The 14,036-nt window shown below is 47.9% G+C and overlaps 1 protein-coding gene across 1 annotated transcript; it reads right to left on the reverse strand.

Annotated features, from left to right (window-relative positions):
• Positions 1 to 246: 246 nt before the first annotated feature.
• On the reverse strand, positions 247 to 13,546 carry IRF4 (interferon regulatory factor 4; the record flags this gene model as incomplete). Its single annotated transcript, XM_080338787.1, is given in 12 exon segments — positions 247 to 390; positions 2,436 to 2,548; positions 5,712 to 6,065; positions 7,357 to 7,464; positions 9,223 to 9,364; positions 9,927 to 10,015; positions 10,814 to 11,000; positions 11,458 to 11,741; positions 11,744 to 11,755; positions 13,345 to 13,360; positions 13,362 to 13,513; positions 13,516 to 13,546. Coding segments are annotated over 12 exon segments (1,632 nt in total).
• Positions 13,547 to 14,036: the final 490 nt, after the last annotated feature.

The raw sequence follows: 14,036 nt of genomic DNA on the forward strand, positions 1-14,036 counted from the left end.
ACATAGCAATGATTTTGTCAGTTTTGAGTTATTCTCAGTGACAGTAGAACCTATGTGAGATGTAGCATCCAAATGTTGAAGACCCGTCATTTGTATCATACAATATAGTTGTCCTAGTTCACTTTCCTATCACTGAACCCCTGAACACATCCAACTGTGATATGGATCTCCAAATTGTGACCCAGAACTGCTCTTCCACTCTGCATAATCTTTACAGTGACTTTAAAAACACTCTTTCTGAGGATCTTATTCTTGAATAGAGGAATGGCGAATAGATCTGTGATAATCCTCTGGACTAGTCACAAGTTCTGGTAAATCATAGCCTCTCAGAAGATGTCCACTGTTTTGTTGAGCAAAGTAATACAGCTGTCTGGCAAACATTGGTTCAACCTTAAGAACAGACAAAACATTAATCAGACATGTGGCAAAATTTCATCTTACTTATTTACAGTGATTTTAAGTTAAAAACAAGGCAGGACAAAACAGTTCTGCTTACAAGAATGGGAAAATAATTTCAGTGATCCCACCAATCTTTGTTTTATGCTGGGGCTTGCCTGTTCTGCTGCCAAGTGCCTTGTCAACTGCACCCACCCTTTACCTCCACAGCCTTTGTTTAGAGGGGTACCCAGTGACACTAATGATGTATTAGCAATTGCAGTCCCCTTAGCCAGCCCCTGGGTGCGAGCAATGCCTACAGGCCAGACACATCTATGGTCACTCAACGTGTTCAAATGCATATACAAAGCACTGAAAGTCTCATCTGCGTTGCAAAGCACTTTGAGGACTTAACTTAAAATGCTGGAGCCCTCGGGTAGACTGATATACATCGCCAAATGACAGTGTTTGAAATTAGACTTCATTCTAACACCAAGGTGACTCTCGTTTCTGTTCATTCAAGCTCTGATGAGGAAGCCATTCAACCACCAAGAGGGATTTGTATTATTTAATGCTGCCTTCACTTCTGTCTCTTCAGAAACCACCCATACCCCTCAGGGCTTTGGGCTCTAACTGCAAATATTTACATTGCACATAGAGAACACCTGAAGCTCTCCTTATTCTTGGGAGATGGAAAGGTTGGACAACTCTTCTCCACAACCCTCTCCTCCTGGTCAGCCAGCCCCTCCACGACACCAGCACCATTTGGGAGGCAAAATACGCTGTCTGTGGGTCCCACCTCTGGGAAGCCAGAGAGCCAGAAGGGATTGCTGCCTTGGAACACCCCACCAATCCCCCTTCCCTTCCTCTCATCGACATTCAAGGGCAGCTGAGCACCTCCTGTCCCACCATGGGGCAGACAGGAAGGCAAGGGCGCAGGTAAGCCAGACAGCACCCAGGGCAGAGCTGTTTGCTGGAATGGTGGAACCCCACCAGCTCATGAGCTGGGACAGCCCAAGAGGTTGAGGAGCAACTGGCAAGGGGAAAGCAAAACTCTGCAAAGAGCAGGAGAAACAGACTCACAGAGAAGCTGCCAGGATAGGAGATGGATAAGTGGGCAAGAGAGGGGATGCTTGGAAGGAGGGATGGAAAACTGGAAAGCCAAAATGGGGATAGAAGAGTTTAAGGAGAGACAGAGGTGGAAAGCTACCTCTAACCAGCCATTGCATAGCTCGGGATGGATTTGTGAGCTTCCTGCCTTCCACCTCAGAAACACACTGAGCAGCAGTGTAGCAGTGTGAAAGCTATGCAGCTAAGGAGAGGCCATGGCTTATGACAGAAGTCTGACTTAGGACCCATGCTGCTACTGAAGGGGCTGTTGAAAAATGGAGACACCTGTTTTCTTCCCAAGCATGCAATAAGCTAAGCACTGCCACTAACGTGTGCATGATCACCTCTCTTGTGGTTTTATGGGCCAATACAGCCAATTTAGAAAGTACCTGGTCTCGGTCTCCGTCATCACCCTCTCTCAGATAGCATCCCGAAACACTAGCTTTGAGTGTGTGCGAACTGTGGTCAGTCAACCCATGAGCTTATCAGCTACCTTAACCCTGAAGCTGCACAGGCAGACCCTGCATCCCAGTAAGGGCTGAGGTCTCCAAGATGCAGGTTGGGATCTTGGAGCATCTTCAGAAGCAGCAGCTGTTAAAGCGCCATGTCCTGCACTGGCCTGGCAACCCAAAGAGCTGCACAACAGAGCCAGTGATAACAACAAGGCCCAGATATTCCAGGTATTTCTAGCTTTAGGTTTTGAAGGTATTTGTAAGAGATCATGGATGACACTTAAGCTCTACAGAGAGGGATATCAGGTGCTCTGCCCTACTGAGGGCTACCAGTCAGTCCTTGGCAGATATGGGGAATCAACCCTGCTCTGGATGGTGCTGCATTTTCAAGAATTTATTACTTCCCTCACAACCTACACAAGGTAGAAAAGCCTGACTGGCAGATTCCTGTCCTCCAAGGAATATGTTTCTTTTAGGTAAGGCAGAAGTCTTACTTACATGGGCTGTAATTAGCTTCCTCTGCCTCTGCGGATCTGGAAATTCCTCCCCAAAGCACAGAGCGACCTGGTATCTTGGCAGCGGACGTCCATGGTGAGCAAAGGCTTGGAGCTCTGGGAAAAGAGGAAGGACTGTGTGGGTTAACCCCAGCAGGCAGGCAAGCACCATGCAGCTGCTCGCTCATTCCCACCATTTGTCTCACAAGTCATGTCATATGCACAAACCAGGATGTTCTTCCAAATAGTATTTTTATTGGGCCTCAACAGCAGAACCCAGGACCCACTCAAGCAGGCACCCAACACCAGCCCTGAAGCTGATGGCTTAGTAGAGACAGGAACTCAAAGTGCTGCCAGCCACAGAATTCAGACTCAGACAGACACAGTCATGGAGCCACTGTCATCCTTGTGCCTAGTGGAGGGTGGGGAGGCACAGAAAGGTGAAGGACCTAATTTAAGCCATGCACTGAGCCAGCAAAAGAGCCTGTGTCTGCTGTGCTCCCATAGTCCCTTCACTAACCTGCACCCTTGTACAAAGGGAAAAAGGTTGAATCATACTATTACACTAATACTCAAAGTGGCCCCTATGAAAGATAGAGGGGGAGGCCTTTACCAGAGACTTCCACTCAAATGAAAATCACTATGTTATGTTTTAGACACTGTATTTCCTTCCAGAAAGAAAAAAAAAAAAAAAAAAAAAAACAGAGAACTGCATCTAATACATTATGCTCATGAAAGTCTGCATTATATGAACCATTTCTACAGAGTTGATTGGTAAAGATTTCATCTTAATTTATAACCCTGTTCATGCATTCTGGAAAAAAAAATGAAATTACCATTAAAACCAATGTCTTATAATGAAGCACACCCTTCTATACAGGGAAAGGAAATTCTTTAAACTTGGAGTGACCAATGCACCTTTTCCCAAAATGCACCCCTGCCATTTCTACTCTAACCTCAAGCTTTTCAGACCAGAGTGGCTACCACAATAAGGTCCCAGCTGTGGCTTGGGACTACTGATCTTACTGGGAGGGTCAGTTATAAGAGTGAAACAATGGGCAGCTCACTTAAAACAGAGTAAAGCACGGTTCTCCCCAGGGTCTGTCTCAAACCCCTGTTCTTCCTTTTTCTTTTTCTCCAGTTTTATTTGGCTCCAGCATTTCTCCAAATCCTGAATACCTGTGGGACTGCCACACAGCAGCCTGTGGCATTTATCTGGAGAAAAAACCCCTTTCTTTCCCTCCAGCAGGATAATTGAGGCTTGAGGTCAGCCTCCTGCTTCTCCAAAACCCTCCACTTGTTCTGTCTTCCTTTCCAGACTCAAGTGACTCTTCCTAAACTGCAGAGCTCCCCATGCTCCTCCCCAAACCTTCCCCATCTCCTGCTACTCTGGCTTCAGCTACCCCTCCTTCTACCAAGCCAAGTCCCTTCCAGGTGCCACCCTCACACTCTCAAATTCTCTTCCCCTATCCTCCCACTCTCCAACCAGCCCAATTTACTGCATTTATTATGCAGTAGTCCCCAGAGACCATCCACCTGGTTTCTGATTTATTGCCATTTGAGCCTTCTCAACAGCACAGGCCACTCAACATGGGCCTCAGTGCTCCAGTGCAGTTTTCACTGCAGCATCCAGCTCCTCAATGGGGTCCTAACAACTGTGGCCCACAGCAGTTTTACTTCTGCTCCTTTCTCCACTGTTCCAGATTTCCTCTACTGGTAGAGGTCTCCTGTCTCTCTTCCCAAGAAAGCCCTGGTTTCCTAAGCAGAGAACCCCAAAGCTTGCCTACAGTCTGGGACCTCACTATATTCAATTAACATGCAGATGTGATACACCCATGGCAAGTCACTTACAAACCCAGCTGAGCATCCACACATGCAAAAACTCACTTTGCACACACCACAGACTATGACTTCAACCACATGCTTGGGTTTGTGCAGGCATTGGTGCATAAGTAATTTAGGAGGGGAAAAAAAACTATTGCTTGAGCTTATCTTTGGGGTTAGGTGTCTAAAAAGAGATGTCCTGTCAACCGTTTGGAAGAACCCAGAGTACATCTAAAAAACCACCTGAGAAAAGGGAAAGGGATTTCAAAACCATAATCAGAGGCAGAATTATGCATCTTTAAATTAGCATGTAATTGAAGCCCAAGCCAATAACCTGACCTCAAATTCCCCTTTCTAACTGTCAATTTTCACATCCATATGATATTTCTCTCATTAAATCCATTTCTTGCTTGACCACTCTGCTTGGACGGTGCATCAGCATTGGCACATAAAGCAGTCTAAAGCTGTTGGTTTGTGGAGATTTTTTGTTTTAAATTTGCAAGGCATTATTCTCCTAAGAAACTCATACCAGTGCTGATGCTCTGTTCTATGGGAAAACACACCAAGCCACAGGCACTCAGTTCACCTGTAGCGATGCCACACAGCTCAAAAAAGCAGCAATGTGTTCCTGCTGCTCAAGTTGTCCTCTGCAGCAATGACCAGCTCCCACCAGTTTCTCTGAGTGGACAAATTTCCTCCTTCTAACTGTTCAGAAGTGCTGGGAAGTGGGGTTGAGGCTCTGCCTCTTCCCTTCACGAGCTGGAAGGAGAAGGTGTCGTGCTGAAGCGTGTCCTTGTCTCTGTACTGATGCTGCCAACTGCCCTGTGCAAAACAAGACCTTCCCACATTGCTCTGGAGAGGTAACGCATCTTCCTGCTTAGGGCAATCCCTAGACTCCAAAGCTTGTGAAATCGTCTTCACCCCTCAAATGTCTTTTAAACACTGGCACAGACTGAAAAGAAGGCTTTCTACTGAAATTCATGCTCATATTTGTATACTATGAGCAAGATTTCAGGCTTGCTCTAGGTCAGATTGAGAGCAGCGTGAGTGCAGACCACAGACCTACCCAGGACTTAGACTAGTAGATCCAAGATCAGGATCCGCTTTCCTCTGTCACTCTAATACACAGAAAGACTATTTTGCTAGGTTCCTCCTTACGCTTCTTAAAGAGATGTGAGGTTTGGGATATCACCAGCTGAGCATCCATTCATTCCTGCTGGTTTGTGCAGGGGCATTGAATGTGCACAATGAGCAGAATTTGACAGGATTATTCAGGAGTCAACTACCTCTTATTCAGGAGTCAAGTAGCCCTTGACTGTGCTTTCCCAGAAGAAGTGAGGAGTAATTCTTACTGTAACTTGAAAGGTAAGACAAAAAGAGCACTCTGGTAAAGCCAGCATGGAGAGTGACCAGGTGACATCTCCAAAAATTATATCAAAGCCTAAGTGGGAATTACCTGCCAAAAACTGCTGAGTATCGAAAAGCTTGCATGTTTGGTCCCGCTCCAGCTTGTTGGGTCGGTCACTGCAGAGCGCCAGAGGCCCATCCCAGTAGATCCTGCTTTGGCAAAGTCTCTTAGCATAGAGGCCATCAGGTGCCATCCACAGTATTACTCCTCGTTCCAGGTGGTTCAGTAGTTTTTCTATGTTCTTCCTCTGACCATTATCCTCTGGATAAGGGAAGATAACTTGCTCCAGGCTGCTGACCTCGTAACTTTGGCCATGGGATATCCTACAACCTTCAGGACTAGAAGTTGTCACTTCCTTTACCAGTATTTCACGGTAATATAAGCAGATGTGGAGCCGACAATCTACAAGGAGAAGAAAAAAAAAAATCACTGTGATACATTAGTATGAATGTTTTATGTTTCAGATCTGTACTAAGGCCAAGAGACAGGTTTGTGTGACATTTCCAAACCTGGTGGTCACAACCACCCAGATGACAGGCTCACATTAGCAAAAGTCATCTGAAGAATATAAATACTGAAACTTTTGGGGCACAGTAGCATGAATGCTCTCTTATCTTAATTAAGGGCTACCAATGTGGGAATTTGGTAGGAACTGATGCCCTGCAAACTTCACATTTCCATTTAAAACTCTGCACATGAAAAGTTGTTGTTTGTCACATTTTCCAAATTCACGTCACAATTAAACCCACCAGCTCAGTACACTTCCTCAGATTTAATCAGGAAGTAGCTATATTTCTCCACAGATTTTGCATAAAAGAGGCTTCTGCACAGAGAACCTGTGATCTTGCATTCAGCTGCCTGAAGAGAAGCGACTGTTGGCTCCAGCTCCAACAAGGCTGCACCCAAAATCCCCAGCCTACTTTCAAATGGCCATTCAGTCAACGTGGCTGACCCATAAGAACTCACACAGCACTGAATATATTTATATAATGCGTGTGTGTGTAATATATGCTTATATATACATATACACAAACACACACAGATACATGTACATATAGACCCTGATTCAGGAGAACAACTCCACTCAAGAAACCTGCCAGGCATCACATTAAATGTTTACCCATTATTTCTATGAAAAGCACATTACCACACCTTTTCCTAGAGTCATTCAGAAAGTCCCCCAGCATCTGAATGTCTGCAAACCTGGCTGAAATAACTTTTCCTTTTCTTTCCTGAAAGCCTTTTTTTTCACCAGGAATAATGGAGCAGGGCAAAGCCAGACGGCACCAGATGGAGCACAGCAAGGTACCCAGGGATCACCAGCTTTTGGGGTGGCTCTTCCCAAAGGAAAAAACTGAACTCAAAGTCACTGACCTCCCAAAATTTCCCAGCTTCTCTGGGAAGGCCTGATTTGGTGGCTCACCAAAACAATCCGGCACAAACACCGTGAGCACTTCCATTAAGTTTAACCACAGTCCCTTGATCCCTTGGAGCTGCAGCTACAAGTGCTTATGTATCCTAGCAAACAAAGGTTTAAGCTCATACACTGATTTCATTAATTAAAGAGGTTTGTTTGGGTTTTTTTTTTCATCTTTTTTCTTTTCATCAGAAAGGAGAGACATTGCCAGAGCAAGTCAGAAGTGGGAGTCTCTTGTCAAGCTCCCCAGAAAGCCCGCAGGGTCACGGACCTTACCTGACAGGGCGAGGGCTTCACCAGACCTTATGCTTGGCTCAATCGGGATGCCAGGAGTCTGGGACTCAGGAGGGGCACAAGCATAAAAGGTTCCTGTCACCTGACAACCTGTTTTCACAAACAAAAGTCAGTGACAGCTGCCTAAATCCTGAAAGAAAAGCTTGGGCAGAGATCACAGCCATGCAAAAGCAAGATTTTCTGGGTCCCACCAGGAACTCTCTTCCCCGCTTCTTGAAAGAGTCTTTTTTCCCTGTTCTTCCAGGTATACCAACTCTACCAATTTCTCCAGATGTTATTTGGACTGTATTTTTATTTGGGTCTGCATAAAATACTCTCTTAGCATTTCAGCATTCCCCCTAGTACTTTTTCCTTACCTAACATGTTATTGTATTCTAGACATAAATTACATTTTTAACTAGACCATAGTGCTCTTAAAAGTCACCTGCATTATTAAAGACTAGTATAATAATAAAGCTGGAATTAACACTGTTTAAAAAGTAGGTGAAAAAAATTGTGTTGCAGGAGGTTATTAGGGTTTTATTACCAGAACTGTTACTAGACTGTTCCAAGAGATGCCTGTCAATAAGTGGATTATCACACAGGCAATCAATGTTTTCCTCTTGCTTCCTAATGTCAATGGAAGTCTCAGGAGGCTGATGCAAGTGGCTTGCAGACAAGCACACACTACCTTTCCCAAAGGCAGAACCCAGCACGGTCAGGAGCTGAAGCGATGTGCATACAAAACACCCGTATCTCCTGGAGAAATCTTAGAGCCCAATGAGAAACCCAATACCAGCCACTAACATCTGCCTCTAAATTCAGCAAAGTGTTCGAACGTGTGTTTAGCTACTGCAGGGTACGTACTTCAGGGCAGAGTTCATTCAGCTTGCTACCTCGATTTTTTATTAGCAAACAGCTTGAGTAAAAGCAAAAGGATTCTGCCTTATAATTCCAACAGACTGCCAGCAAAAGTTGCAGTGCACTGAGCATTTACTTTTTAGCAGACCTAAAGAAACAGAAGTTTATTTCTCCATACCAAACCTCTAGAGAACTGTCCTCAGATAAAGTAGGATCTGCTCTAAGTCGTCCCTCCTCGCTTCCTATCCTTTCCTGCTCTTCTGAACCAGCTGCTTCTCCTTATGAAGCAAATGCTTGTGTCCTCAGGTGAGTTATCCTGCAAGGGTCTACAGCAGAGAGTTCCCTTTCTCTTATGTTTTATGCCCTGCAGGCTTCAGCATTACCAGTTTTCACAATTCAGGCTTTTTCCTAAGGATGCAGAGCTCAGAAAGCCATAATTATGTGAGGCTCTGGTACTGCAAGATCTTTGGGGAAGGGAACATCCCTTTATTCTGTTTCTGTGGTACCAGCCCCAAGAGAGACTCAATCCATGACAAGTTGTCCTATTGCCACAGCACTAAAATAAAGTAATAATTTCAGCTTTCCTCTTGGGAGAATAATGCCATTCTAACCCACAAGGCTGGAGAGAAAACCTCACTGATGCATGCCTCAAAAGGTCCAAAATCAGAAAGCAAAGCTAAAGAGCACATGTTCCCATTTGGGGTTTTTGAAGGGGTTGGTTCCCTTCTTTTTGCTTAGGGCTTTTGAGACAGCTGAGGACTTTTGGAAGCTGACTTACATCAGCTCAGAGGACTGCATAGCCCCACATCACTCATATGATGGCAGTGAGAGCAACAGCCAGGACAAAGGCTCTTGCCAGGGGCCCCATGGCTCTCTTTGAAGAGAGCCCAGCACTCCTCTCTGGCCACTACTGTTAATTCCAATGAAAGCCATGAATAAAAAACCTGAAATCTGCGGTCCTTCTAGGTGATCAGCCTCAGCAAGCAACACTAAATGGCAGCATCTTACCATTTTCACAGCCAGGCCCTTGCCAGTGATGACTGCGAGCTGTGAAGGGGACGCTGGCACACGGGTAGGGGATGTCGGGATGCGGCTGCTCCGGGGCAAAATCCCTCCAGTTCCGTTCATGGGGCACCATGTAGTTCGGTACCTATTAGATTTAACAACATATTATTTTACTCAGCAGCTGTCAAAATTAATTCTACACATTGCATCAGCTTTCACATTTCAGGTCCTTGATTTTCTCTGCCAAAGCCCGTGGTGGTCTAAGCATCACTCAGGCTACACAAATGGCACTTTGCCACCACCACCAGTGAGGCTGTCAAATGAACTTCTCACCACTGGTGTAAATAATAAGCAGGGTGGAATAACAAAAGGCAGTCAAAGCATTGCTGGTAAATGTCTGCTTGGAAGAACAAGGCTTCAGTGGGTGCTTACATTCTGGAACCAACAGAATGGCAGTGCACTAACATCTTATCGCCCAACAGAAAAGAGCTATTACTCAGGAATAAACAACACCAAGGGAAACTGACTGCCCTGTGGCCTTACATGACATTAGAAAAGTTGCTTCTCGATTTCTCAGTTTTCATAATAAAGTTTCTTCCCAGAGAGAACTAGAGAGCCACACCAGAAAATACAGACACAGCACAAAGCACAAAAATGATGCTGCTCAATGGACAAGCATCAAGCAAAATGCATAACTAATGTTATACCTGAGACGGTAGTGAAGTGTACGGAGATGTTATTGGAAAGGGATGGTTCATCATTAATGGCTGTTCCTCCATGCTGATCTGTTTTGCACCTATGCTCACCAGAGGAATAAAAATAAATTCTGTCAACCACATCTTCAAGAAATCTGAAATTCGCACGTTAAAGACAAATCCATACAATCTGCCTTTGTACAAGCAGAGGACTAAAATGCACTCTAGCACCCGTTTGGGACAGGACTCCCAGCCCTGCACTGCAGGCAGCTCCTGGAGGCAGTCTGTCCTGCTGGGGTCCCCAGAGTCCCCCAGGAAAGCCCAGCCATAGAGCCATAGCTGGTGTACCATGATGCCCTGCCCGGGCCCTGACAAGCCTCCGCCTTCTTCAAGCCCTGCCTGGTGCCAGGGGCTTCCCCCAGCCTCTGCCCATGGGGGCTGCAGGCTGGGCATCCCTCGCTCCCAGATCTTCCCCCTGCAACAGTTACCTACTGTCTGGCTCAAAATGCTTCTGCTTTTCTCTGTATTCTAAACCTAGATCCAGCCAGCAATTTTATTTTTTTTTTGCCTGTTCCTTCAGATGCTTGCTTGGCTCTCTCTGCACATAACTGGCAGGGAGGCTTCATCTAAAAGAGCAACTCCTCCAGCGATGTGCAGGGCGCCTGTCTGCATCCTCTGCAAGGGCTCCCTTTCAACGCTCTGACTCAAATGCCAGCAGTCCTCCCGCAGACACAGCCTCTTAAGTCATCAGAACAAGCTGCACTTGAGCCCTGCATTTCGGCTCCTTAAAAGACTTAAAAAGACTGCAGGGCCATTCTGGAAAAGCACGCTTCAGTCCTCATATGCTTACAATGAGACATATTCACACTCTGTTACACAGGGAATTTGAGGTGATTTACCTTTTTTAGCTCCTTCTGGCACTATTCTGTACACTTTATAGGGATCTGAGATGTCCAGCTGGCTTCTCTCCACTAGTTCTTCAAAGTCATTGCTCTTGTTCAAAGCACACCTTAATCTTGTCTTCCAGGTAGGGGGATCTGGCTTATCAATGCCCTCTCTGAACTTTCCTTTAAAAAGAGCCCAGGCCTGGAAAGATTTCAAATAATCAAAAGAACAAGAAAAAAAAATCAACTACAAGCTATGAGTCCACAATGCTTAAAACAGCATATATGTTTGTGCTTATATGTACATGAATTTACTCCCTACAGGTTTAGGCTGAGAACAAAGCAGCATGGTGGGGTAGGAAAAGAGTTTAGCAGGCACAAGGAAAGGGAGAAAATGATCCCAGATTAATGTGGAAACAGATGTGCTGCAGTCCCACAAGCATTTAGCTCCACATGGAGAAGCGGGAAAGGACGGGCTGTCTCATCCTGCAAACACAGGGGACACCAGGACACAGCCAGAGCCACCAGCCAGGCAGCAGTGGGCACTCAGCAGAGCCAGCCTGCAGAAGTGGGGATGGCAAGGGGCCACTGCAGCTGCCTCCGGGCATCCCTCCTACTCTGGCTAGGTCCCACAACCCCGACACTGGGCTGAGACCTACCTTGAAAAGGGCAGCATCCTCCTCACGGTTGTAGTCCTGCTTGCCAGCATGCTTCCAGGGGATGCGGAAGATGCTCTTCTCATCGTTCTCCCACACCAGCCCCGGGTACTTGCCACTGTCAATCTGGTCAATCAGCCACTGGCGGAGTTTCCCATTGCCGCAGCTCACCGAGTTCATCCCGCACTCGCCTGGCTCCAAGTTCATGCCACTCGTGTCAGGAGTTGTGCGGGGTGGGTTTGGGGGTGCCTCAGCGAGCCCACCTCTCTGCACACACACAAGCACCAGCTTCTCTGGGGGGCTGTGGAGGAGGGGGAGAGAAGCAGGATGGGGGAGAGGAAAACCCACAGGTCATGAACCAGCTGAAGTCCCTGTGTAGAGCCCTGCCTGCAGTCCCCTGTCCCCAGTGCCACACATATCACACCAAACAACAGCTACAGGGACAGCTACGGGGATGAGGGGAGTGCGGGAACCACGGTACAGAGCCTCAGGAAACCAGGCACAGCCCCCCACCAACCTCCGCAGGTACCGCTCATGCTGCAGACTTTGACAGACTTCCCCCTAGTCCCGACACTGTTTTGCATGAACACACATGGGTTGTTGAAATTTTCATCGCAAGTGACTTAGAGCATAAATTCCCCATCCTGCTCAGAGTTCAACTGGGTATTTACTTTTTCACCAAAGAAAAAAAAAATTGCATGAAAATGTATTTGCACATGACAGTGCACATATGTAATGTTAGATACATGCACAGAATTTGAGAGCTTCACATGCAGTTATGATTTATACAGCATCTAACTATAACATCAAAGTAGTTTTCACAAGCTCATTTAAGCAAGACACATTTGAACACATGATGTCCTATACATATCTACCACTCCAACTGCTCCCAACACACATATATAGTAACATTCAAGTCTATACATTGCAAATACCTAAAAGTGGAAAGACACCAACCTACAGAGCCTGGCACTGACCCCAGGGACACAGGAGTGTGCAGACAGCCACACAGAGCCCCAGCTATACACAGAGGTGCAGACACGCACTGGAGTGGATGCGCGCCTGCTGGAAAGGTCCTAAACTGAGGAGACCGACATCAGTGATGGGGATCTGGCATTAGCTTTGTCTCCCTGACCTGAAAAAGTGCTTGAATGTCCAACAGCTTAGTTTGGTGTGTTTTTTTCCCCACATCACAGCTAATAAAAAAGTCACTCCTCACACACAGTCTTTGCCTCTACACACAGGGAGACCTTGAGAGATCCCTTGTATGACAGGTGCACACAACTGTGGGCAAATGGGCAGCTCCACAACCCTTACAGTCCTCTTCAGCTGGCAGCATCCCCTCAGACACCAAACCCATTCCCCCAGATTCTCCCCTCGCCACAGTGAGGTAGCCAGGGACACGGCTCCCCTGCGCGTGGTCTGCTGAAGTCCACAGAAAGACCCCCCAAAAAGTCCTTTTCACCCATTAGACAAAGCATGAAGCGGATCCCCTCTACCCGTTGCTATGACCCTCCCCGGGCAGGGGGAACTGTCAGGGCCGGGGGGCGGTGTGCGCCTTCACCTCGAGAGCAGATAACAAGGCAGGCTTTTTGGTTTTGTTTTTGTTTGCTTTAAATTAGGGAAAAAAATATTGTTTTCCTCCAAAAAATAAAAGAAAAAAAAAAAGGCCAAACGGCTCGCTCAAGTGCCGACAGCATCAAGAAAATCCCAGAGAGGGAAAAGCCGAGGTGCCCGCAGCGCCCACCCGTCTCCCTCCCCAGCCCGTCGGGTCCCGCGGCGGGGCCGCTCTGCTCGGGGGAGAAGGACGGAGCGCTGCTGCGGCCCGGCGGGCGGACGGGGACCCGGGGGGACGGACGGGGACCCGGGGGCTCCGCCGCCGCCGCTTACCTCTGTCGCGGCGCTGGGAGCGGGCAGGGAGCGCCGGCTGCCGGGGCGGCTGCTGAGACGGGGCGCACCGCGACTGGGCCGGCGGCACCGGGAAGTTTCTTTATATGATGGAGGGCGCCGTGCCCGCGCGGGGGGAGAGGCGGGCCCCGGCCCGGAGGTGGAGCCGCCGAGGGGAGCGGGGACTTTGCGAGCTGGAAAACATCTGAGGCAGTGACACATGCCCATTGCTGGTAAACATACGCCGCGGGGCGGGGGGGCGCACAAGTCGGCGCCCTCTCTGCGTCCGCGTTGGTATTTTTTTTTTAATCTATACATACAGACACATACACATAAATAGCATGGGGAAACTCCTACCTATGTTAGCCAGGCGGCTTTTACTGTAAAAGACCCAGCTAGCTACACCCACCAGAAACGTACTAGACGGCGCCGGCCGAGCCCCCGGGCGGCTCGGAGAGACGGCGGGGGCATCCGCCCACCCACGCTCTGTCCGGGCCAGTACCCCCTGCCCGCCCCCCCTGCGACCCAACCCAGCTCTGCCCGGGCCGACGAGCCGGGATCGCGGAGGGGGATGAGAAACGGCCCCCGAGGTGAGGACGGCAGCAGGCGGGTTTGGGGCTCGAGCGCTCACCCGGCGAGACTGCCCCTGTTTTGCAGCCCCTAAAGTGTGAAGGTGGGGGGACAAGGCGGGGGAC

Source organism: Nesoenas mayeri (genome assembly GCF_963082525.1).
Source record: "Nesoenas mayeri genome assembly, chromosome: 2".
In the NCBI taxonomy this organism is placed as follows: Eukaryota; Metazoa; Chordata; class Aves; order Columbiformes; family Columbidae; genus Nesoenas; species Nesoenas mayeri.